Below are 26925 nucleotides of genomic sequence, written 5' to 3'. Positions count from 1 at the left end.
CACATAACGGAAAATGTGTTTATGAAGCAACATGTGACAAAATTAATGTGGTCCAGAAGGGGTGTCTAAACACTGAGTGGGTGCTGGAGAGGGAAATAAATAGGCTCTCCATCTGGCCGGCTCTCCCGCCCCAGCCCCAGGGAGCTGCCTCTACCCCCACCGGGAGGAGATGGCAAGCAGCCCCGCCCATACGAGGACACCCACCTGCTGCTGAGGAGCGCGAGGTGGCAGGTTCCAACCCAGTCCCCGGGCTCGCCCGCCCGCTCCCTGTCTCCCACCTTCACGCCCTTGCGAAGATGATGCCCAAGCTTCTGGCTGGCTCCCCGCTCGGCACACCGCTTTACCCGGAGTGGGTGTTTCTAAGTGGCTGCTCTTTCCTGCCTACTTGCAAGCGCCCAGACCTGGTACTCCCTTGCAGTATCGACCATATACTGGAACGGGGTTTAAAAGCCCTCATGCCTAAACACCCATGTTCCAGTTTGCCAGCCCAAGGCCAGCTTGTTCTGTACTCAGCCGCACTCAGCCCAGTGTCGTGCTCAGAGTTTTTTGTGTGTATTGCCTCCCTTCTTAGCAAAGTATTCCAAGAGGTGTGCATTAATGCTTATTATCAGTTAGAAAAAAAGAGCAAGGCTGGGGGCTGCCCCGGATGGTTGCACAGGTTGTGCAGTATGTAAATGGCTCCCTCTAGAGGTGGGAGAGCTCTGAAGATACTGACAGAGCCAGCTTTGGGTTGGGGTGGGGAATAAATAGACCTTATTTGATATGTTCTTCCCGGATCTGTCTGATCTCTTACAAATAACAGCATTCGCGTTCTGACAGTCTGTGTCAAGCAAGGTCACTGTAAAGGCTGATGCTTTATGGGTTGCTTCATTTATTGTCTTCACTGCAGGGGTTTTCAAAACTCAGAAAAAAAAAAAACAAAGGGAAGGGCCCCACACGCTTCACATTTTCACTTATGAGCTTTCCTGGAGGTGTTTAAGCTGCCTGGCCCCCAACAGGAAAGTGGATATGGCGGCAGAGTGAGGACAAAGCCTTTGCTTTAATGACTGCAATGAACTTGCTTTCCAGGCCTTTAAGGAAAGCCCACCCCACAGTAAATTGCTGGAAAGCCAATCCCTTCACTACCAATTTAACGCTAAGAGCCGACGACGTTCATCAAATCTGACAGCATTTTGGTAAACGACGGCTCTGTTGATTAGGCCTCTGTCCACCCAAGTATTACAAGGCTGAGGAAGCCATAAATCTTAATCCACTGATAGCAGCAGAAAGATCTAAGGCCAAGAAGCAGTGGGGGAAAAAAGGACAGCACCAACAAGAGCCATTTATCACCACCAGCCCGATCCACAGTGTGGGCGGCAGCACGGAAGCCCAGTCCAGTGCCGCCAACCGCCTCCCTGGCTCCCCCAGCACTGGAGAGTCAGGGAAGGGTTTTACGGGTGGAGCGGTCAGCATCTCGGCCAGCATTTGGATGACTCTCTGACCTTCTGGCCCAGGTATCCTTGGGCCCGTGCACCTGCGGCAGCCCCTTCCATCAGGGCAGCTCCACCCAAAAGTGCTTCCTAGTTGGTGGGCAAGACCCTAAGCTGGCAACTCCATTCTACTGGAAGAGGCATTGGGCTTGGTCAGTGGAAAGGTTACGTGGGACTCAAGAGAGTTTAGGGGGCCGCTCAGAGAAACCGGCAAGGCGACAAGTCGGAGGGGGCGGGGATGCGACAGGAAGGAAGTGGTGCTGGCTGGGGGCTGGCTGTGACCGCTGTGTCCCCTGCTGACCCAGACACGGCCCGTGTGAATACACCCAGTGACTGTGTGGCCCCACCTGTCCCTCCTGCTGGGCACAGCACACAAGAGGACTGGGGCAGGGCTGTGGTCCCTCTCCTGATGGGGTGGCTTTTGAGAACTGGCCACCAGTGGCCATTGGAGATTCTGCTGCCTTGACCACTCTGCCTGACCTTGGCCGCCTCCAAGGGCGATGGTACCCATCCGAAAGGATGGAGATAGAGAGACCACCTTCCTCTCTATCCTTCGCACCCCCAAATCTGTCTCCATGTACTTTCCACCATGGAGACATTTTCTACTTTACTCCACTTCTTGGGGCCAAAGGAAGCCAATCCATTCCCTCTTCCTCTTGACAGTAACAGTGCAGCTGGCAAATCGAGTCTATTTACTGTCATGCCTACAGCCTCCTCGACAAGAAGGTGGGGACCCAGTCCCTGCTCAGGGGACAGCTCTAGAGCAGGCAGGCTTTGAATCGTCTGACCTGGTCCCCACCTCCAGTCTCGGCCAACTGAGGCCTGAGTGGGCACCTCGTCAGGCTGACCGGCAGGCCAGGCCGTGACCCGAGTAACAAAGACGAGCTGAGAGACTCAGAAGGTCTCTCTCTTGGAAAATTTCACCAAACAAATACTGAGGGAGAGAAAAACTGTGACCTGGAGAAAGCTGAAGTGAGAAGGGGAAGCTGGGGGAAGGAAGCAGGTGCAAGGGTGGGGCTGGGGAAGCCTGGGAGAGAGAAAAGGCCCGTTAGGCTTACGGGAAGCCCTGCTTCAAAGCCCCCCACCTGGTCCTTCTGTGCAACCGCTGCGGATGTTTCCAAAACAGAAGCCCAACACACAACCCTCCTGCTGAAAACCCTCCGGGGGAGCCCTCACACGTAAGATGAAATGCAAGCTCCTTTCTGGGGTCTTCTAGACCCTCTGGCCTATGAGTCCCGACCCGCACACCAGAGCTGGCCTAGCCTGCCTCACTTACTGCTCTGACCCCAGCACCTGCAAGTGTCCAGTAGATGGTCCCGGAATGAATGAAGGACTGAACGAGTGAAGGAACCCTCTGGAGTGAAGAGCCGCCCTCGGGATCTGCCTGCCTCTCAGCTGATTACAACGGTCACTACCGTTTACTGTCGGCTTCCTCTGTGCCAGGCACTGGTTGGCGCGTTCTACAAACACTGGTTCGCTCACTCAGTCCTCAGCAACTAGCCGCTGAGGAGGGTACCATCACCAGCCCCACTTACAGATGAGAAGACAAGCCAATTATCCAGGGCCGTACAGCCAGCAACTGGTAGAGCTGAGGCTTTGAACCCAGGCCGCTGGGTTCCTGAGTCTGCGCTCTTAACCATCTGGACTTGTCTGTCACCTGCCGCCAGGTGCTCCTACCTGAGGAAGCCGACCGCCCCTGCTGATGGACCGCCCGTGACACATACTATACACACATTCCTTCCCAGCAGCCCTGGGAGGCTTTATGGATGGTGAGCCCAAAGCTCAGAGAGGTCACAAGGCTGGCTCCAGGGCACACAGCTAGTAAGCTGTTTGTCTGACTCCAAAGCCCATTCCCTTCTACTCCCCAGGGGCCCGGGTTCAAACGCCCCAGTGAGCCAGGTGGGGAACGGCAAAGGGGGAAGCTGCTGGGTATAAGAGAAACAGCAGCCAGAGCATGATGACAAACTGCAACTACCGCTCAGCCTCGGCGCTAGGGCTCTAAAGGGAGTGCTGGGGACCACGGCAAACAGGAGGCCTGTTCGCTGTCTAAACTGGGAACCGCCACTCAGCTGCCACTGATGGCTGCCTTATGGGCGGCCACCCAGCATGGGGGCCAGATCTTCCCATTTCCCTAGGCAAGGAGGAATCGAACTTTTAAAAAAACGTGTAAAATCTTTTGAATTTAAATGTTAGCAAGTGATAAAGTCTTTTTTAAACTGTGTGAGTCCAAAAACCATTATCTGGGGGGCCAGTTCAGCCCACAGGCTTCAAGCTGTTGACTTTCAGAGTCTACCGGGCTAGCCCTCCGTATGTTGGAGAACAGCTGTGGCACCTTCCTCCCAGGATAAGCAGTGCCCATGTCTTCACAATCGGATCTTCCAGGGCAGGAACTGAGCCTGAGTTTTGTTTTTTAACCCCAGAGCCTTGCAGAGTGCCTGGCACGTGGTAATACATGTTCGTTAACTTAATGGATGACTTCTCTCATGATATGGCTCCCAGCCCACTCACCACTTCTGAAGGTTCCCGGGTTTGTCTCCATCTCTGAGGGGTGGTCCCCAAAGGACTGTGCGTGGGTGGAACAGAGTCGACGCGAAGCTGGGGGGGTGGCCCCCCAGCACCCATTCCGCTCTCCTCCAAGGGTGCCTCTCTGCTCAGAAGAGGCTGGAAAGCCAGACACTGCGTTTCGCAGCCTCCCTCCCAGCTGGGGTCTGGATGTGACGTGGGTGCAGCAGCTCAGATGGCCTCATGGAAGGCAGGGACAGCAGAAGTGAGGTGGAAAGGAGGGGACACACGCTGGCTGTTTCTGTGCTAAGCATGTGGCAGAGGCCATGAGTGCTTTCATCCATGTCCCACCCTGGCCGGATGAGCTGTGAGCCAGGCCTTTCTTCAAAGTGTCGCTCTAGCAGACACAGCATCACTCTGAGGCCAGTGGTTGTGGCACTGGCTTCCTGATTCCTGGATCACAGCTCAGGTGACACATTCCTGAGGCTGATCCCCACCTTCCCTCCTGTGTCCTAGGCAGCAGCTTTCCTGGCAGGTCTGTGTTAGGATGCTGGGTACCATTCCTGGAGGCCTGGCTCGGAGCCCATCCTCTCGCCGGATGTAAGCACCCAATTCCCTGCCTTCCATTCATTTATGCTTCAGATAGCCTGAGAGGTCTCTGTTGTTAGGCACTGACTGACCCCTGACGGATTCGGTACAGAAGGCCAATTACAGCCTTCGTGGCATCAGGAAGCCAGGAAATTAGCCACGATTAGGCCCTCCCTGTGAAGTGTGGGACCACAGGGAGAGACTGGGGAGGGATGCTAATTAATCTTAGGCCAAGTCTTTAAATTGCACAGACTCTGGGGTCAGCCATTAAGTCACAGTCTAAGATGCAAATATGGCTCCTGATAATAGAAGGCACTCAAAACAGCTAGGAGAACTCTCTGAAGTGAGAAGTGGAGAAAGGCCTCATTAGTGGGAAATTAACATTCATTGCTGGGGACAAAAGGAAGCCTCCAGGCTGTGTGCCCTGAAGGCCTTGCTCATCAGCATCGAGATGAGGCCTGGGAGTTAGCTGGCAGGAACACCCCTCCCCGTTTCATCAGAGACCCACAAACGTCCCTGCAGAGAAGTGAGGACCACTGGGTTTGGAGTCACAGGTCCAGGGTGTAAACCTCAGCCCACGTCCTCCCTTAGTATCTATGGGAGCAAGTCACCTTATTACCTCTCTGCTCTCTGGGTCTCAATTTCTTCAGTGGCACAATGAGGATACTTATGTACCTCCAGGGTTATTGCAAAGATGGCGGATAAAGCGTAGGAAAGTATTTACCCTAGACCCATACGTATGTGCAGTGTGAAATGTGATAAAGCAGTACTTCCCAATCTTGGTGAACAAAGGATTAACATATATATACATATATATATATGTACACACACACACACACACACACACATATATACATATATATATATAAATATACTTATATGTATGTATATGTTGCTTAAGCCTCATCTCAGACCAAGTGAGCCAGAACCTCTGAGGGTGGGGCCTGAGAATCCCAGGTGATTCGAATGTGCAGTGGGGGTCCCACTGGTCCCAAGTAAGGCTGAGTAACTGCAAGGGAAGGTGTCAGGACTATATGAGCAAGAACGCCGAGCCTGGAGCCACAGATCTAGATTTGAATCTTGATTCTGCCACTTCCTAGTGGTTGACCTTGGAAAGCTCACTTAACTTTTCTGAGCTCTCGTGTCCTCAGCATCCTTAAAAGAGGAAGGACTTTGGAATTTATCCTATAGGTCTGCTGTGTGGGTAAAGGAGAGGAGTCTCGTGGGAGCTTAGCTCACGCCTGGTACTGGCAGGTGCTCAAAAAAGCAAACTGCCAGATCAGCAGCATCGGAAGCAATCCGAAGAGGCATCTGAGGTCTGTGGGGCAGGGGTTTTGTCTTATCCACCCACTGCATCCATGGCATCTAAGACCACGCCTGGCACATCACAGGTGCTCAATAAAAAACAGCTGTACGAATACACCATCATGACAGGGCTGTGAGTTTGACCAGTGATGCTCCTGAGTGGGGCTGGGGTGGCCCCAGCCAGAAGGGAGGATCATGCCACAGCATGGGCTGGAGGGTCCCCAGGGCTCCTCTGCTCTCCAGAGGCCAGTGCCACAGGCGGAGAGGGCACCATGGCAGTGCCCAGCCAGACCCACCCCCTGCCCGTGGGGATTCCAAATGCTCTGATTATGTTTCTGTTCTCACAATAACCCTGCTGCTTATTCTAAAGTGTGAGCTGGGGCCACCGCCTTGTCTCTGCCCAGGGTTTCCACACCTGGTGCCATCCTCGGCGCTGGACTTTGCTGGGGGCTGTCCGTGAATTGCGTCTTAAAGTTTCTTCAGCTTCTCGAAACAGGGTTTTTCGTCCGCAATCTGCACCAGAGATGAGGGAAAGAGACTTGGTGAGGCCCCGATGACGAGCCCACACTGATGGTGCTTTTGTAACTTACATCTACAATGCCCGTCAGGGTGCCCAGAGTCTTGTGTGTGAAGCAATACACTTTTGTAGCACTGTTTGTAGCCAAAAGGCATCAGAAAACAAGCTAAATGCCCAACAAAAAGGGATGGGGTATCAGTCACAGCACCTCTGTGCTATGGAACAGTAGGTATGTTCCTGAATTGGGCAGGTCTACGTACAAAAGGAGCAATCTCTAAGATACAGAAGCAGGGTACATAGGACAGGGCGCCCAACAGACCAGCATTAGTATAAAAGAGGGGTGAGGGGAGAGAGATATGCGGAATGAGTAAATATACTGCTGGGGGCCCAAGTACAGAGACTCCTGTTATCTGCACCTCCCTGAAACCTGGACCAGGAAAGGCCGGCTTCTCCTAACTAGCAGGTCAACCAGACTCCTCCCCCATGAAAGCTAGGAGAGTCCATCCCATTTCCCTCTTTGCCCTGGGGGCTAGGAAACTCATGCTAAACTCTAAGCAGAAATGCAGTGGCTCTCCTAGGGGAAGATTTGAAGACACCACTTTCTCCTTTTATATCCTTGTTGTTGTATTGACTTTTACTGTCTATTAATAGCTTGGGATCTTACCATACCTGTGAGGCAATGAATTAGAACACAAGTCAAGATTATTGTGTGCTGGACACTTTACACTTCTTATGTTGTTTAATCTTCCTGGGAAGCCTGTGAAGTGGGCATAATTATTCCCATTTTACAGAAGAGGAAACTGAGGGTCAGAGAGGACCCAATTGCCAGAGGTCTCAAAGCTAGAAAGTGGCAGAACGGGGTTCGAACCCAACCCTGCCTTGTTCCAAGTCCTCTTCTTGTAACCCAGTAGCACACTGTCCTCTTAGACAAAGTGACCCGCCTTGAAGGGCACTCTGGCACTCATTAGCCCCATTTTAAAGATGAGAAAACAAAGTCGCAGAGAGACAAAAATGGCTTCCCCAAAGCAACACAGCCAAACTGGTATCTGACTCCTATGCACTGCCATTTCATTCATTCAACCACCACCAAATCATTTTCGGTGCCTATATGGGGCCAGCCACTGGGTCGGGTGCCTTCTAGGCCACTTCCCAGATTTTATTTCATGTGTCCTTTATTATAGGACACCTGAAATCCACTTAAAGTCTGCAGAGTATGTATTAACTAAATTCAGACATGAACAGTGGAATCAATTATCACAGGGGTTAGGTACTGAAGTTAAGACATAGTGAGTGAAAATCAAGTATAATCAAAATTATCCTTGACACTTCCTTAAACGACTGGCACATGAGACCTAGGAAATGTAAAAGCCAGGAATTGACTGCTCTGGCCACCTTTGCCCTGGGGGAGTGGAGGCCGAGACTAGTTTAAAAAGAAGTGGAAAAGGATTTCTCTCTCTCTCTCTCTCTCTCACACACTTTCATGTTCTTTCTTTCTGGCCAAGTGGGTAGAGTTAACTTGTATAGGTTAACCAATTTCTGTGCATGGGGTGTGGCTCCATTGTCCCTAATTTGTCCGCAGAGCTGTTGCTGGCCTGTGCTCACCGTGAGTCCCCTCGGCGTGGGAGGCACTTCTGGAGAAGCTGGAGTGGACGGCTTTCCGAGGGAATGTCTTCAGTTCAGAATTGGCCCCGTTGACGTAGACAGAGAACCCGTGTTCCAGGTGCTCCAGCCTCAATTGCATGGGGTCCTTGGCTCTCAAATGCTTTAATATCCTGGAAGAGAAACGATTGCTGGCTTCTCATTCTAGGAGCCTGGGCCACCGCCCACCCCCACGCGGGGAGGGACCTGCTGCTCTGACAGCCAAGCGTCTCTAATCAGAGGCCGGGTGGCGGGTGCCCAGCTGTTCATCCATAAACAGCCCTGAGAGGCCCATTACACACATGCAGGAGCAGCGACGGGGAGGCTGTTCCGGACCCTGCAGGGGTGTTTCTGCTTGTCCTTCTGAGGCTCAGACATACGTTAGCAAAACCTTGGACACCCAGTCTCGCCCCAAGGTGGCTGAGACAAAACAGGCGCGTGTGCACGCTGCTACACACAGCCCGGATCTCCAGGGATGATCCCAACTTCACGCATCTCTACTTTGCGTGGATAGCAGCACTTTGTTCCCCGTGTAACAAGACGCGGTCTAAGCCTTTGCGAGAGAGATTGCGCGGAACACATACACACGTCAGGAAACGGCTGCCGTCAGGCCAGGTGGACTGATTTCTGGCTTCAGGAAATAAATGTGTCCTCAAACACTCACCCCCTGATACCCCAAATGTCATTATTTTATATTCTGATGCAGTTTAAAAATACACCAGTGCAGGCTTTGCTCAAGATTAATGATGTGATGATCACACCCTTTGGCTAAAAGGGTCTTGGCGTGAGCGCGGCCGGGTCCGTTGTTCAGCTTTCTCTAAAGCCCAACCTCGCACCTTGGCTTGGTCCTTTTTTCCCCAGACCTGATGTTCACTGCCGTAAACGGTGTGCAGAGTACTCTTCGGAATTGCTCCCGTGTGACGCCAAACCCTTCAGCGCCTTTACAGACACTTTTAGGCACCCCGCACAAACCAGAGCTATTTCCGCACAAGAAGAAATACAACCAACCAACCATCGTGGCAATAAATGTGCATCCTCTTCAGTGATTAAGTAAGTTCCCACCAAATTAGCAAAATGTAAATTTTAAAAAATAATAGTAATGGTAATCACATAAAGGGTAGAAGGCCAAACCCTGTTCTAGATGTTTTGCATATAGTCAGTTCTCATTATTCACAATAGTTATGTTCTATAAAGTTGCCTCAAACACTGAATTAGTGAATACTGAACCACTCTTCCTAGGGGAAAATACAGGATTTGGTTCCTGTGAGCCTCTGGTCACAACATTTTCATCAGCCGATCAATACAAAACCTTGCTTTATGTGTGTTTCTGTTTGAAGGCGCCTTATTTAATATATACTTAATACAATAACACTGAACTCATGCCAGCAGCACTTCAACTCATGAGTGAAGGAAGCTTATCTAACACGTGTATTTTCTCCGTAAGGGACATCATAGCCTTCTTGGGCTTAGAAATAAACACGAGACACCACTTCACCCCATGCCAGGGGGCCAGTTTAAACAGCAAAGTCATCAAGGAAAAGCACAAAAATATAAAAAACACGGTGAAATGGAGCAGGACCCTATGGTCTTTGCCCCCCAGGTCCTCAGCCTGCCTTTTGTCTGTGGAAAAACTTTAGCCAAAGAATAAATTTCATCAAAGAAGTGAGAAAATGCAGAAACAAAGGAAAACAGTCCAACAAGACCTTTAGTTCCTTCTCAAGGGCTATAGGTAATATTCTAAGCCATATCCCGTGAGCTGTCTTGTAGATACTGAAAGCCCCACTAGGTGGAAGAAGTTAACTACATGATGACCAGACTGTAGCCATGACATAAGCTCCCACAATTCCAAGAACTGGCCTCAAGGAAATGGGAACAAACCGACCCTGGAACTGAAGATTAACTGTACTTAAAACAATCAAATGATGCTGGTCAGACCACCGCAGGACCAATTTCAAGATGGCTGTCAAGAGTTGACTGTTCTGTTTCTGCCTGTAGCCCCCTTCCTTTGTCTATAAAAGCTCTTGCCCACTGATTGTCAGTGTGGGGGGAGTTGGCCTTTGGTCAGAAGTCCACCCTCCCCTCTGGTTGCCGGCATCTGAAATAAAGCAAACTTTCCTTTCCACCAACCTGGCCTCTTTATTGGCTTTTGAGTGGTGAGCAGCTGGACCCCACTTTCAGTTACAACAGCACTAAGTAAAATGTGAAAAGGACACTTTACAGTGTAAGATCTGAAACAAGAAGGCAGAGTGTTCCCTTGTTCTACCTTAGCTGGGAACGTGTGTGCTGAGCAACTACAATTTTTTTGCCATCTGCATGTGTCTTTGAGTGACCACAAAAGCACTGCAAGTATTGATTTGGAGGTTACAAATAAATTTTAGTGAGTGGGTAAATTTGCAAATACGGAATCTGTGAATAATAAGGACTGACTGTATTAAGACTTTAATCTTTACAACAACCCTGTGGGGTAATTACTTTTCTTAACCTCACTGAATAGATAAAGAAACTGGAGCACAGAGAGGTTAAGTAACTTGCCTAAGGTCACACAGCTAGTATGGCATCAGGGTTAGGATGCAAATTGAAGCAATGTGGCTCCAGAGTCTTCACCAAAACAAAGGCGACTTATAAAGCTAGCAAGCTGAAACTGGCAAACTTAGACATTGCTGGAAACTCAGAGGACCTTCTCAGAAGTAATATGAAAATACAGAAAATGCCATTTGCTTGGTCTTTGCCCAGTGAGCAAATTGTTTCCGATCAGGAACAATGGTCAGCATTCAGTCATAACAAAACCATGAAAGCAACTCGAATGTCCAACACTAGGGAAGTGGAAGCCGGGATCTCATGCAGCTGTTAAAATTATGAAGAGTCTATGGAAACATAGGGGCTTATTTGTGATCTGTTCAGTGGGGAGTGAAAAAGGCAGGATAAAAATGGTATATATGTGATAAGTGCAAAGTTGGAAAAAAGTGTGTTTGTGGACCCAGAGTGGAGGGTGATAAATGTGAAAATTAAATCAGCTGTTGAAGGAGGGTGGTGGTAGTACTGGTGATTTCTTTGTTTGCTTTTTAAATGTTTCTTTAACGGTTGATACATCCATCTTGCCAATCATGGCAGGAACATTTATTACAGACTGCTTATCTCTTGCCAGCCTCGGAAGCCTGGGAGATGCCTGATAGTTGGGCAACAGCATAAAACAGAAGGAAAACACAAGTAACTAAGAGACAATTTCCAAACACGGCAGTAGCTGCATTCTCTGGAGCAAACAATCAAAGGGCGCAGTGGGTACCAGCAGTCCCCGGGGAGGGAGAACAAGGAGCCCAGGGAGGGGCGGCACGCAGAAAATCTGACCACCTAGCCAGGGAGTGCCTGCCTCAACTTCCTTCCGGAGACCGCCCTGTCTCCTGATGCTACCTTAATGGTCACGGTGGCATCCCGTTACCCAGGCTCTGTGGCTGGCGCTCCACAGAGGTCTCTCTTTAAGCAGAGTGATTTATGAAAATGTGGATTTATGAAACTGATAAATGGGGAGATAATTATTCAGACTGTGAAAGGAATCACTAAAGGAACTCCCCTGCTGCAGCTGAGCACATCAGCAGTACACACGTGGCGTCAAAGAAAAGTGGGTGTTTTTTAACAGATAGCTTATTTTGCATAAAAAGCTGCCCTTAGTGTCGGGGATTCAGAAAAATCAGATTAAGTCCCTGCCCTTTCGGAGATGGAGCCCCCAGCCACCTGCTGCCCTGTCACTCTCTATTCCCTTACGGATTCTGTTTGTTTCAGAGCACGTGTCCCCCTGCCTCATGCTACGGAACAGTATCTGTGCGCCTGTTTATTCTCCCTTCCTGCCCCCTGGGTGTGGGGTCCGTGACGAGTGTGAGGAACGGTGAGGAATACTCTCAATATTTCTGGAACTCAAGGTCCAGCAGGAGAGAGAAGGCATGCACGCGCACCCTAATACAGCTACCGTGTATCTAACCACGTCACGGCATCATTTCCGCTTATCTCGTAATGACCTTTGGGGTCACGTGTACAGAGAGCTCTTTTGTTCCGAAGAGGAAGTGGAGGCGCTGTGAGTTAGAGCACAGGGTGTCACGTGAGGGACTGTGACCGGGGACATGAGACGCTTGACGGCTGGGCAGTCAGGGCACAAGCAGGGGTCCAGGTGGTGAGAGGACTTAGCTGAGCTCAAAGGGCAGGTGGCGTGTTGCTCATGGGCCTAATTGTGACCGGGTTTATTGACTGAACCATCTCGGTCTCTAAGCGCCACAGTTACTGTGTGACTGTGGGCTGGCCACGTGCCTCCTCTGGACCTCATTTACGCCCAGGGTCAACTGAGGAGTTCTCTAAGGGTCAGGCATTCAAGGATTATCTGGACATCACTTGAGAAGGCATGTTTATCATTAAAATGATGATGATGATGATGATGATGATGATGATGATGATGATGGAGAAAGTATACTTGGATGGGTGGGCTTACTGTGGACCGCCAAGCACCTTGTCCTGCTTAATCCTTCACTGGCCCAGGGATTAAGTTCCTACCATTGATCTGTTTTATAGATGAATTTGCCCAAGGTCAGAGAGCCGAGGAAGCAGCCAGGATTTAAATTCCAGTCCATGAGGCTCCAGAGCCCGTCTCCCAGCCACATCATTGTGCCATTGCTTGTCTCCTCACCAGTCATCATGCCGCAGGGGCTCCAAGAAAGGAGGGTTCAGAGGAGAAGCAGTGGCTCCCAGGTGGGGGCTTCTTGGAGGTGGTGGCATTTGAATGCAGCCTTGAAGGATGGAGAGGAGGAAGGCAGTGGTGCGAAGAGCCTGCCATTCCTCCCAGAACCTGGTGGCCCACAGGCTCTGTAATTTGTCTTCTAGGATGTCACCACCCCCCATCCATGTGGGTGGAGGACAGAGCTCCGTACTGGAGGCTCTGCCATTTCCCAGCTTTTGTGACCTTGGGCAAGTCCCTACACCTCCCGGGGCCTGTTTCCTCTTCTGTAAAATGAGACCAAGGATGCCTATGGCTCATGAGGATGGAAGGGGATACCAGATGAATCTCCAGCTCAGAGACCGGCCTGTGCAAGGCTCACCCTGGGTGCTGGTTCTCCCCTTTCTTCTTTCTGCCTGAATCTCCTCTTGGGGCAGTGGGTTCACCTCTCATATGGGTACGTTTTCCTATAAGTGTCCCTCAAACAACCTTTTTCAAAAAGCAAATACCATTGCTGGATTTTTAGATCTTAGATCTGCCACCATCTAGCGCGTATATTACAGCCCCTCTTAGCCGTTAGCTCTTAACTGATCCTCATATCTCAGCCCTTTGATGATTCTGGTTGCGTTTTCATGAGTCCTGTTGGCCATGATTACATCTTTCCTGAAGCTGAGCAACTAGAATCACTAAGCATCCTCTGGGCGAGGGTTGTACGGGGGGTGAACCAGGGCTGCCACACCTTCCCCACTCTCCCCGGTCCTCTCCTGGAGCATGTGATCACTTTCTGTGCTTCTGGCATAGTCACAGGTGGCCCTGTGCTCACTTGCTGCTGCCTGGGGAGTTCCTTGAGGGCCAGGGCTGTGTGGTGGGCACCTGTTCTTTTTGCCTGTCCAGCAACTCTCCCCCATCTTCCAAACACAGCCCCTCAGGTTCCCCTTGGGAACTGCTCCACTCCTCCTCTTACTCCACATGGTTTGGGTGAGACTCACACCATCGCCCAAGAGTGGCCAGGCAGACCCTGCCACCCCCACCAGGCACAGGGCGGTGACTGGCTCAGGGATGGGAATGGGGCCCCAGCCAGACCAACGGGGGCCCTCCTCAGCACTTTTGCTGGAACTATTAGGAAAGATGTGTTCTCTTCCCCTCGAGGTGGGATGTAAATGTGGGGTTTCCAGTGGCTGCCTTGACCTCCGTGAGGGAAGTACCTGCCTGAGATGATTCCAACATGAGAAAAACAGAACTGAGAGATGGAGAGTGACTGATTTCAGTGACCCAGTTTGAGTGCCTGGATCCAACTATGCCTGAAGTCAGTGTATCATCCTGGATTTGTTAATTTCACAAGTCAATACCTTTCGTTGTTTAAAGTCATTTACCTTGGGTTCCTGTCCCTTCAAGCAAAGGAGCACTAACTAATACAGTCTGTGTCTCCCTCATTGCAATGTTCTCCTTCATGCCAGTGGTAATGCTAGGCACTGAGAAGGTACTCAGTGGAATCCTGCTGAATGAATAGAAGAATAATGTCACCAGCATCTTGTGGGCAGCTGTGTTCTGGGAAGATGTCTAAGAACTCAGCCCAGTGATTGCACACCCCCTTCTTGGGTCACAAGGCAACGCAGATAAGCAGCCCGGGTTTTCACCTTCCTCTATGCCCAATATAAAGTTCAGAGGCTGGTTTTCTACCCAGTCTTGTAACTACATTTCCAAGTCAATTTCAGTTTATTCCCACAAAACTCCTCCGTAGTGAACTTAGATGGCAACCCATTGGCAACCCTGGCAGGTTTCTCTCCTTTTGATTATTGATGACAATGTCAAACAAAACATAAATAAGAAAGTACGGCCCAGCTCCACCACTTCCTGGCTGCATGACCGTAGGCAAATTGCTTGCTGTCCTGGTCTCCGCTTCCTTATCTGTAAAATGGGTGCAATAACTGTACCGGCTTCATCAGGTAGTGTGTGGATAAAACGAAATGATGGGGTTGAGGTGTGTGCCACACAGCTAGCACTCCAGCAAAGGTGCCTTTTCAGGCTTCATCTGATGACAGCTCAGGGGCACTCCTACTTTGCAGGTCTCCATTTGGAGGTGTTCTAGCTCTACTTTCTAATTTCCTGTCATCAAGCCAGCTCCCTCTTGGTGACAACACATCCCCCAAATTTTATGGCAGCTCCATGGTGACATATTTTTTAATGGCCTTTGTGTTGCAACCTCATCTCTGGATCTGTTCAGCTATGTTACTGGTCGGTGCCCTTTGATCACGCACATATTGATCTCTCGATTAATGAGAAGCAATTTGCTCATAAGGAACTATGACACTCTCCTCCCAGACAAGTCACATGCATATGATTCAGTGATCGCCCAGGTGTTCAGTGGCACCATCCAGCCTGCCGGAAACTGAATAAAAACATTCTGTTCCTGGCATTAATGATGATAAAAACCCACATAGGTCTAATCAGCACAAGCCTGGGTTTGAGGCTGCCCCTGGGACGGAGAGAGATGAGTGCAGAGCAGCTGGGCACACGGGATGTTGCCTGGCATTTCTGGCTGGTCCTGGAGAGTTGATCTATTCAGAAGTTCTCTACTGGGGGCGGGACCGCCTTGCAAGGAGGCATCTGGAATGCGGCCAGGTATTGTTGTCATAGATACTGGGGGTCTTAGTGGAATTAAGTAAAGGGGTGAGTAGGCAGGGATGCTAAACTCCTACAACACATGGGACAATCCCGCACCATAAAAACTTGCCCCATGCGACATGCCACCGGAGCCCCAGTTGACAAGCACCGGGAATCCAGCCCATCAGGCAAGGGCTGAATTCACATTCAGAATAACAACCCGCAGACTCTCTTAACCTACAAGACCCCAAGCCCAGACCACAACACAAAGCCCCACATTAGTACCCCCGTCCTTCCCCCACCTGCAGATCTGTTTGGGGGGCCTGCAGTATTCCTCTGTTTGTTTTGTGCTTTGATTTGAATTCATTACCAACATTTTAAAAACTCAGGAGATTTCACCACACAAATCCAGATTTCCAGCTTCTCTGGCCACCTTGGAGGATATGCACCCCTTGGCCCGTGAGAGTTCCAGGTGCCCACTGTCCCCACTGAGCCAGCTTCACTCCCTGCCTGTCCCCTCCTAGCATCGGAGTTTGCAAACCCAGCTTTCTGTAAGGTTCCAGGCCTGAAGACAAACCACAGTGAACTGCAAATGAACTTGCGCAGCCCTGCAAAGGCACGGAGGACACGATATCCACTCTCTTTCAAACCAGACCGCAAGCCTTGACCCCAGTCACTACACATGGCATGGCTGCAGGCTTTTGTAAGAACCAGCACTCCAGAGTCAAAATCAGGACTGACTTAACTTTAAATGACATCAACCAACTTCAAACACAAGTGTAAAAGGACTCCTCCTTTACACAACAAGGCATGATTACAGGCTCAGATTTCCAGGGACCTTCAAAGCCTGTGAGATCACAGGCTGGCCTATTCAGGTGACTAATGCACAGGCCCTGCCAAATTCTAGCTTTTCATAACAAACCCAGCTTCTCCCAGAACCGAAGCAGGGAAGCGAGAGGCGGCTCTGACACGTCGAACAGTTTGCTACAGCTCAATCAAAAGATGCAATTAAATCAGTGAATGGAGAAATAGGAACTGGGATGGCAGATATTATTCCAAGCTTCTGAGTGGAGGGTGACTGCACCCCATTCCTGTGTGAAGGAGCCTGCATGCTGTTAATAAATCTAAATAGGATTTTGATTTGGTTAATATTAAGGGCAGCCGTTGAGCGGCTTCATCTTACCGGTTCCTCTGCTGGAGCAATATTAAATACTCATCGTGTTTCTCATCAAAGTCTGTCACCATGTCCTTAGTGTAACCCTGAAATGAAGAAACAGAGCGGTGTGATATCGGAATGCAGGGAAGCTTTACTGAAGCCTGGGTACAGCACACACCACACAGGAGGCCGAGAGGCAGAGAGGCTGACCTTGACGAAGGCCCAGCTCCCTGGGCGCATCACCCTGGTGACCCAGAGCCTCAGAGACCTTCTGATGGCCCACTGGGTCTTGAACATACACAACTAACAATCTACGAAAAGGAGAAGGTCGATTCCCCAGCCTTGCCACTGTTCTTTCCTCCCATGTCCTATAAAATCAAGGACTCTGGGAAGACATGGGCTTTACTGTTTTCTCCACACTCATGATTTTGTGATCTCAGTTGTCCCAACCAGATGGAACCCAGATCAGTTGTTTAAGAGGGGAAGCTCATCTTTCTCTTGCCACTGTAAGAAAAACGCATGCTTATTATAAACAACTCAGTCATTACAAAAATATATGACCCCCAGGGCTTCCCTGGTGGCGCAGCGGTTGAGAATCTGCCTGCCAATGCAGGGGACACGGGTTCGAGCCCTGGTCTGGGAAGATCCCACATGCCGCGGAGCAACTAGGCCCGTGAGCCACAACTACTGAGCCTGCGCGTCTGGAGCCTGTGCTCCGCAACAAGAGAGGCCGCGACAGTGAGAGGCCCGCGCACCGCGATGAAGAAGTGGCCCCCGCTTGCCGCAACTAGAGAAAGCCCTCACACAGAAACGAAGACCCAACACAGCCAAAAATAAATAAAAATTAAAAAAAAAAAAAAATATATATATATATATGACCCCTAGAGTGAAGGCTCCTTTAAAGCAGACATTTGTGGTTTCCTGCTTCCTCTTCCGGCCACAGAACTCTGAATTTCTTTGGGGGAACCATTCAGCCCCCTTTTTTCAGTTCACTGGCTTCCTTAGACACCCATGAAAGTTCCTTTGGCCTCCTCTTGGGTCACATGACCTTGGCCTTGGTCTCAACCATCAATATAGTACTTCCCTCAGCCACAACGATTCACTAGTCTAGGGATGAGCCATGGCCTGAGCACGGCCCTTGAAAGTCAGCCCTGGGACTTTGCTAATACTCCTGGGGAAAAAGCTGTTCTCTTTCCACTGGGGTGCTAAAGTGATGAGATGCAGGCCTGGAATTGCCTGAGAATGAAGTCAAGAAAGAAGACAGCAGATCCCAGAGATGGAGAGAGAGAGATTCCCAACGACATAATTTGAGCCCCTGGATCCACCCATGCCTGAAGAAGTACTGGAACAACTTAGTTATTTCTTTAAAGTTTCAGCTGAGCTTCTGTCCTTTGTAGCCAAAAGAATTATAAGTCATATACCGTAACCTGAACATTAGAGATAACCCCTATTAGAATTTGTTACAGCTTTATGGAGGGATAATAAATGTATAATAAACTATACATATTAAAAGCAACATGTATATACCAGTAAAACCCCCATTACAATCTGATACATATTTCTCTAGATGTTTTTCTTTGTTTACAATATACATATATTCATATTTATAAATACACAAACACACACATTCTTTTAAACAAAAGGATTATACTGTAAACAATGCTTTGTAATTTTCTATGTTTCTTAACTAACTTTTTGCCAAGGAATGGATTAAAGGGACAATATCAACTTCATTCTAGTCACAAGTCACAGGGATTAAGTGTTAAATGGCAAGTAAGACATTTGTAAGAGAAACAGTTTGTGTAAAAATCCTAGCGATTATCATGGGAAGAAGAAAAAAAAAGAATCTCCATCATTCTCTTCTTAGCGCCTCAAAATCTGGCCTTAACCCCACTAATCTACCAGAACTCTCCCCAAGGGTGACTCATAACCTCCTTAAGCAAATATAATAGCTCTTCCCAACTTCATCCTTTTCGACTGCTCCGGGCCATGGGGAGCTGCTCCCACCCACCCGTCCCCAAATTCCCGTCCTGTAGCTTCTGCGGTTCTGGATGAGCCTCCCTTTCCTCCTGCGCCTTCTCTGGCTGCCCTTCCTCCTTGGCCTTGGATGTGGATGGTCACTGTCTCTCCATCTCACCCCTCTGGGTCTCTCTCCCTCTGGCTTCTCTTCTTCCGATACAAGGAAATGGGTCCCCTGGATGGGGGAGCCAGAGAGTCACTGCTAGCCCAGGGCTAACAGCCCAGTCCCCTGCTCTCCCCTTTTCCTATAGGACTCCAGGTTGTGGCCGTCTGCTTCCCTCCTTCCCTGTCACCCCCACTTTTCCTCCCGGGCTCCCCTCTCTCTGGGCCACCTGGGGATAGGATGCTGTACTCCCATCTTCTCTCACCCTGATGTCTCTGAAGCCTCTGGATTTTCCTGGGGTTTTCCGGCTTAGCTAATCTGGCCAATCAGGAAGTGGGGAATAATAAGAAAGGGTGATGTTATGAAATCATAAGAAATTTAAACAAACTAGCAATAGGTGTTCCTATTCCTATTTCCCTGGCTTCCTGAGATGCCCAGAGATGCTCCCTTGTCCTCCTCGGGACTGAGCCCTGCCTCACCTTGGCTGTGAGAAAAGCACTGCAACCTCCGCCCTCTGGACAGCTGGTTGGTTGCGGGACACTGGGTCTGGAGAGGATTCTCAGTTCCTTCCATAACAACATGTGTACGATGCGGACAGCTGACGCAGCAATTCCATATACATGATTCTCCTTTGATCTTTGCAGCAGCCCTTGAAGTGGTTATTATTACCCCATTTAAGATACAAGGAAACCCATCCCATGCATCTTCCCGGAATAAGGATCCTACTCCATGGCAATTTACATAACCATTTTGAGATATTAAAATGACCACTGATATATTATGGTATGGAATGAAAGAGTCAATGACATTTTTAGATGAAATATGAGACTTCAGAGAAATCTCAGCTTGGGGTGGGCTGTCCTGGGCTTTTACCTCAAACCCTCCGGGAATACATTTATTCGCCTCTGCCAGGAGGGAGATGTCATAGGAAAGATTTGAAGAGCTCAGGCATAGATCCAGCCAAACTTCTCACCAGCCCCGTGCTTCTCAAATGCTGATGTGAACACAAATCACCTGGGGATTGTGCTGAAATGCAGGTTCTGGTTCAGTAGGACTGGGAAGGGTCCCAAACCGACACGTCTAACAAGCTCCCAGGCAATGCCCGTGGGCCACACTTAGCCAGCAAGGCCCTAGACCAGCCCAGCTTATTCCCCACTATTCACAATACGCCCACCTCTAATCAGATCAGCACTGAACTTGAGCTGCGAAGAATGTGAGCTTTGGAGTCCAGGCCTGGCTCCAAGTCACAACAGTGCTATTTGTTGCCTTATCTATCAAATGGAGGTAATAATAGTACCTGTCTGGTTGGATTTGTCTTTCCCTCACAGGGTCAAAGGTGGGTTGGATGCAATAACAATAAAAAAGTCACAGCACAGTACCTGGCACTTGGGTAGTTCTCAATGAATGTTAGTTACATTTGCATTTATGGAGTTCTATTATTTAACTAGTACTATCCTGGCCCCTCCCCACTCCCAGCCAGCTCATTGCTATCCTGATGCCTTAATCATTCGATTCCCCTTCCCTCCAACCTCCACCCAAATCCTCTCCAAGGCCCAGCTCAGCTCCCCAGTTCTCCACGAAGCCTTCCCCTACCATTCTTATCCCCGCTCACTTCAGCTCATTCTGAAACCCTGCAATTAGTATTAAATTATATACAATACAGGGTGAAATCATATATAATTAAGTGCTACATTGTAAGCCTTTAACTATATCTATTGCTCACTCATTATCTGGGGATTTGGAGACCTGGAGGTGAGTCCTGAACTCTGCTACTTACCTTCTCTGAGCCTCAGTTTCCTCATCTGTAAAAAGGGAATAGTAATAAGGTCTACCTCGCAGGGCTGCTCTAAGGATTAACTAGGAGAAAAGTAGAATTAATTTAGGATTCGTTTCTTTCTTCTTCTTATTGATTCCCCAGCTGGATTATAAATTCCTGGAGCACAGAACTGGGAAAGGAGGGGACCATCATGTGGGAAGCCTGGAGTCCTGGGCCCGGGTCTCAGCTTCAACAACATCCAGCTCCGTGATAACTGCTAAGGCTGACCAAGTACCCACCTGGTTAACCCTCACCCTGGTCAGACATCAGACACGACCTCTCCCCAGCACGGCATATTTCACTTTGCTGAGGCTTTATTTCTCAGGCTATAAAGCGGAGGCATTAATTAATATTTAAGGCATCCCACAAAGGTGGGAGAAACTTAGAAAGCGCCAGGTTTATCATCACTGTGTATCAGCAAACACTGATCAAGTGTTTACTATGTGGCTGTTTACCTATGCAATGAGGGTTTAACAAAAAACTGACCCAGCGTGCATTCAGATTCCAACGTGCCTGTAGACAGTACCCAACCACCAGCCAGGGGCCGATCTGCACAACTCTGCCCCCATTCCTGTTGTGTGCGGTGTGAATGGCACCCCCTGCTTTCATGTACCCAGTCAAGCAACACACACTGGCCAGGGGTCCCTAATATGGGGGATGGCCCGCAGGGGGCTCTGGGGACACCGATTCAATTGAATGCACAAGGGTACTATTCTGGGAAGAGAGTCCATAACTTTCATCAGATTACCAAGGGCGTCTGAGGCCAAAAAAAAGAGACAAGTGGGGGCTTCCCTGGTGGCGCAGTGGTTGAGAATCTGCCTGCTAATGCAGGGGACACGGGTTCGAGCCCTGGTCTGGGAAGATCCCACATGCCGCGGAGCAACTAGGCCCGTGAGCCACAACTACTGAGCCTGCGCGTCTGGAGCCTGTGCTCCGCAACAAGAGAGGCCACGATAGTGAGAGGCCCGCGCACCGCGATGAAGAGTGGCCCCCACTTGCCGCAACTAGAGAAAGCCCTCGCACAGAAACGAAGACCCAACACAGCCAAAATAATTAATTAATTAATTAATTAATTAATTAAAGGTGCTAAAAATTTAAAAAAAAAAGAAAAGAGAGACAAGTGATTATAGCAAAATGTATAAAATGTGATGCCAAGGATCTGAAGGAGGGAACAGGGAAGGCTCCTGAGGGCACGGCCACGCCCAAATCCTTGGGAATCATCTTCGAAGCGTAACTCACTAACTCACTCTCCCACTCCACGTCCAATCCATCAGCTCCATGTGAAAAATACCATGTATCCAAAATCTGACCACTTCTCCCTACTTCCCCGCTACCACACTGGTTCAGGACCCTTCACTGGCCTCCTGCTCCCGCCCTCACCCCTGCAGTCCGTTCTCCTTTCTACAGCCGCGGGTCCTGACGAAAGGGAAGTCGAAACATGTCACTTCTCTGCTCTGGACTCTGCACGGGTCCCAGCGGCCACCAGGCCCTGCCCACTGGGCCTCCATCCACGTCTCTGACCACCTCCCACTGCTCCACCCTCCTCCTCATCACTCCAGTACCCACAACACCCAGCATGTGCCCACCTCAGGGCCTCAGACCCACCATTCCTTCCCCCAGGTAAATACCAGATTCCTCACCTCCTCAAGGCTTGTCTTAGATCTTACCTTCTCGGGGAGGTCCTCCCCAGCCATCTTATTTAAAATTGCAAGCTGTGCGTGCACCTGTGCACAGGCACACGCGCGCACACACACACACACACACACACACACACACACACACACTCCCAACTGCTCACTAATAATCTCTACTTTATCTTACTCATCAAGCCTTTTATTTACTGGGCCATCCCCTGCACTAGAATGGAAATTTCATGAAGGCAGGGACTGTGTCTGTTTTGATCACTTGTGTATTCCAAGCCCCTAGGACATTGTCTGGCACACAATGGGCCCTAAATGAATAAATAAGGAGACATTTGAGCTGAGATTTGAAAGTTGAAAGGTTTGCTGGGCAGTAAGAGAAAGGCATTCCAGGCAGCAGGAGCAGCACAGGCAAAGGTTTGGGGGCCTGAAAAAGCCTGAAACGTTCATGGATTGGCCAGAAGTTGGGTTTGACTAGAGTGATGGGTGCCGGGGAGGCGTGAGTTAAGTACGGGAAAAGGTTTAAGGAATTTGGACGTGATGCGAAAGCAAAGTCCCACTGCCATTTTTGTTATCCTTATCGTCTTTATCCCTAATGCTGGCCCCAGAGATGGTGTAGAATTTTATCAATGGCCATATTATTAATTCTCTCTGGGGAAAAAGAAATGGAATTGGAGAGAAACGCCAAGAATCAGTTATGCTTAAAGGAACTAGACAGAGTCTATATTTCAGGGATCACGTATTCCTCTGAGGCCAGAATATTGGAATTCTCCTAAACAGGGTTGATTTAGCGAGTGCCAGAGCCTGAGCTGCATTAACGAGCAGCTTAGAGCGTAGGGTTGGTTTCCAGGGCTGGAAGACATTGAGGATCTGACTTTGTAGGTGTCAAGTCCCAGAGGAGAAGAACAATAACTTGGAATGGTTTAATAATGAGCTGTGAACACACTGTGCCGGGGGCACCACAGAGTTCTCGGAGCACTTCCGCACACCTGTACTCCACCTGCCCTGCCCCTCCCCCTCCCCCAAATGCCACATCTTAACTGAGGGATGATTTATGAGCAACAAGCGAGGTTACTGGAGCCCAGTCTTCAGGCCGCTTTAATGACCATTTATGATGCTCTCTGTGACGCTTATTGTGGGTGTCTGCAATAATGCTATGCCCTGGGGTCATTATACCCATTTTGCAGAGGAGGAAACTGAGGCTTCGAAAGCTGAAGTGAATTGCCCAAAGGCCATGTCCAAGTGGAGATAGTGGACATTTGTTGTTTCTGTCGGTTTAGCATCTATTCATTTTCTTCTAGTTACATCGTCTTGGTTTTCCTTTGGGAAACCACCTCTCCTCCACTCTCAATCCATGTGGTATGGGTGGAAATAACACTGCTGGCACTTCAAGGGCGAGCACATGACAGAGGCCTGGCCACTCAAGGCCAGGTTAGTCTGGCTAGTCCGTTTCCCTGGCCATGTGACTGGATTAGGACTAGGCATGTGCCCAAAGCCAGGCCAACAGACTCAACCCAGGGATTGGTTGAATCTGCTGGAAAAGTCCCTCTTCCTCTTCCCCTGGAATTATTAGCTGATGTGAGCCGAGAGCTACAAGGATCACCAAAAGGAAGAAGTTATTTTTTATCAACTGATTAGGTTCACTATTATGAATGTCCTTCTATGTTCCATGAAGAGATCTGTCCAAGAGTGACACCAACATAGAGGGAGCAGAATTGAGGACACAGAGAGACAGACCAGATAGAAAGTAGAACTTCTTAACCGTGTTCAACCCCCATAACCAGCCCCACGTGGAGCCAGCACTACCTTGGGCTTTTAAGTCACAAGAGCTAATACATTCCTTTCTTTACTCAAGCCACTTTGAATTGTGTGTGTGTCTGTGTGTGTGTGTGTGTGACTCACACTTGAGTGAGTTCTCGGTGGTACAGTGGAAGAACTAATACTCAGAGGTGTCTGAATCTGAAGTCTCTGCCATGTCCTACGGCCAGAGGAGCATTTAGTAGAGGATTAAAATAATTCCTTAATGAATATTCTCAACGATGGCCCTAAGCCCACAGAAAGCGACGATCCAAATGTATCGCACAGTACAAAACTCCTACTCTTCCTTCAAAACCCACCCTAGTGATCTCCCAGTGATTCTGTTCTTTGTGTCCCGGTGCTGTATAGTAAGTCCTTAATGCATATTAGTTGAATGAAAAGGTATAGTTCTGAGTTTGTTTTTTGCAGCTTTTGCTGACATATCAGATGTACTCCCATACTCAAAACAAGAACAATAAATACTCCGCATTCAGTATGCTTACATTGCGAGACCTAAAGCAATGGCTGAGACTGCCTCCTAGAGGTGGATCAAAACAACCCAAACACTGAAGCAAAGGTTGGAGTGTCCCATGTCCTGGGTAGATGTGCCAATAAAATCACATGCTATTTGAATACCAGGTGGATTGGATAATCCAAAGAAGACTTTGGGTTATTTCTCAAATACCTATGCACCATTATTTACTGCAACCAATGTACACCTTGAGACTTTATACTTAGTTTCACGTTTGTAGAATATTGACGCAGATCCAGAATCTAGGGCTTCCTCCTGGTCTCCAGGACACGGTACGCTGTATCTTTATGAAAATGTTTTTCTTCCACGGCTATCTAAAAAATCATTTTCAATACATCACCACTAGAAAATAATTAACGTTTCTTTGTATTCTCAGAAAAGTTTCCTTGTAAGATGGCAATGTGTATTATAAACTATCTTTTACGCTGGCAAATATAGATTTTTCTTTTTTTAATCTTGAATGAGCTTGCTTCAAAAAGGAAACTTTATATTAACGCCATAAATGGAAAATCATTATCGCTTGCCATAAACAGAAGGCAAACAGAAATACAGCCCTACTGAAATAGCACGTTTACATGCCACCTGCAGTGTTGTGCAAGTGTGCAAACCACATAATGGGAAGCTCAGTGCCCGAAATTCCACATCCACACAACCTCGAGAGGCAGGAGGCGCTGACCTCATTTCCCCAATTCATCTGTTCACTCAATATTTATTGAACACCTCTTCTGGACACACAGTGGGCACATCAAAGTCTCCACTATCACGGAGCTCACATTCTAGCGAGAGGAGACAAGTGATTAAAAGAAAAAAAAAAAAGTAAATATATAGTATGTCAAGTGATGCTCGGTGCTACAGAAAATAGGAAGTAGAGAAAAACAGGGAGTGGGGAGAGAGGTGTTATTTTAGCCAGGGGCTCAGAGAAGGCCTCTGGTGAAATGACATTTGAGCAGAGACTGAAGGAAGTGGAGGAGAGGAACCTCTGTGGGAATCTGGACAAAGGGGGTTTCCAGGTGGCAGGAACAGCAAGTGCAAAGGCCCTGAGATGGGGGTGGAGGCCATGGTGAGGACTCTGGTCTTACTGTGAGGTGACCAGGAGACTAGTGGAGGGTTTTGAGCAGACCTGCCATGGGCTGAGGCTGTCCCCACCGTCCACCCTGAGGAGCACTCGGGAGGGGACGCAGGCCTGCAGGGCCCACTGGAAGCCCGGTAGCGTAAACAGCCTCTGACTGCTAAGGAGGGAACAAGGCACGCCTGCTCCTGAACTCGAAGACTGGTGCTAAACTGATTTAGGGCGGCTGTTACCCGTCAGAGCCTCTAATCCCACAGCACCCGTCACTTGGCCTGATGAGAGGAGAGAGGCGGCCTGGGTGGAACTTTCCCTCCAGTCTCCGCCGCCACCATCTGATTTGCATTCGAGAATTTTTCCTTCTAATGGAGTGAACCTCTCACAGAGCGCATCCATCACCAGGACCTTACCTATCACCTCCTGCCCAGCAAGCTGGGCTGCTTGAGCGGACGCTTTCCTCCCAGGGCTGCCCCCCCGCCCCCTGAAAGGGGAGCACTCAGGCCCCCTCCCCATTGATTCAACAAAGACTCTTTGAGCTTCTCCTATGGGTTGGGTGCTGCGCTAAGGGCCCGAGACAGAGATGGATGTAATCTGGCTCCACGACCCTCCTGACCTCACTCCCACCTCCCGCACCCCCCTCAGCCCAGTGGCTCTTCAGGCTGTTTCTCAGAGAGGTCCCTTCCTCCTCAGGGCCGAGGCACTTGCTCTTCCCCCTGCCTGGATGGCTTCCTGTTGTTCACGGGCATGTGTGGCCCTTCTTGGGGCCTCTTCTGACTGTCCCCGGCCTTCTCAGCCTCCTCAACGTGGCAGTACTTCCCTCTTTGGAAGTATCTCTGTTTGTCTGTTTGTGGTTCCCCTGCTGGGATGCCAGACCCATGAGGGCAGGGCCAGCGTATTTGTGGAAAGGAAGGGATGAGGAGGAAAAGAAAGAGAGGGAGGCAGGAAGACAAGGTCCCTGTCCTCAAGGAAATTAGAGGAGCAGCAAAGACACTGCTCTGAGGCCATGGAGTAGGTGCTGTGCCAGGGGCGGTGGGTGGAGAGGACGGGTCCTTGGCATCGTTCCGGGGCTGGGCAGGCTCTACAGAGGAGAGGACGAGTGCCGACTGTGAGGAGCTCAGAGGTGGATGGGGCGGGCAGAGGAGGGACAGGAAGGGCATCCGGGCAGGAACAGTGTGTGCAAAGGCCCAGTGCTAGGAGACCCTGGGAGCTCATCTCGGGGCTGGGATGGAGAGTGGTCAGAGCATGTTGATTGATCGCAGGGGAGAGCCCTGGCTTCCGACATTCCAGCCAGCTTAAAGCCCGATGAGGGACAAAGCCTGTTTGTGCCGATGACAGATGCTGAGCGGTGGGGAAAGCCAGGAAGGTACTGAAATGTTCTGCTCAAGTCTAGGGCGGTGCAGTGGGGCTCAGGGTCCCCATTTTGATGCTGTCTCACACACTAGTCAAGATTTCTGCCGTGTGAGATCCTGGAGATCCA

At 49.6% G+C, this 26925-nt stretch overlaps 1 protein-coding gene across 4 annotated transcripts in view; it reads right to left on the bottom strand.

Moving 5' to 3' along the window:
* Nucleotides 1-26925, bottom strand: part of KATNIP (katanin interacting protein) — a 192122-nt gene that overhangs the window by 126522 nt on the left and 38675 nt on the right. For all 4 annotated transcript variants that reach the window (XM_082360798.1, XM_082360795.1, XM_082360794.1 and 1 more), the window contains exons 3-5: nt 16503-16579; nt 7984-8153; nt 6280-6377 (exon numbers count right to left, since the gene is read on the bottom strand). In XM_082360798.1, coding sequence (XP_082216924.1) covers nt 6280-6377; nt 7984-8153; nt 16503-16579 — 345 coding nt within the window. The remainder of the gene's footprint in view (nt 1-6279; nt 6378-7983; nt 8154-16502; nt 16580-26925) is intronic.

The sequence above is a fragment of the Balaenoptera borealis genome (genome assembly GCF_965194805.1).
Source record: "Balaenoptera borealis genome assembly, chromosome: 16".
Lineage (NCBI taxonomy): Eukaryota > Metazoa > Chordata > Mammalia > Artiodactyla > Balaenopteridae > Balaenoptera > Balaenoptera borealis.
The sequence above is the reverse complement of the archived record's forward strand: the minus strand, read 5'-3'. Positions and strand labels throughout refer to the sequence as shown.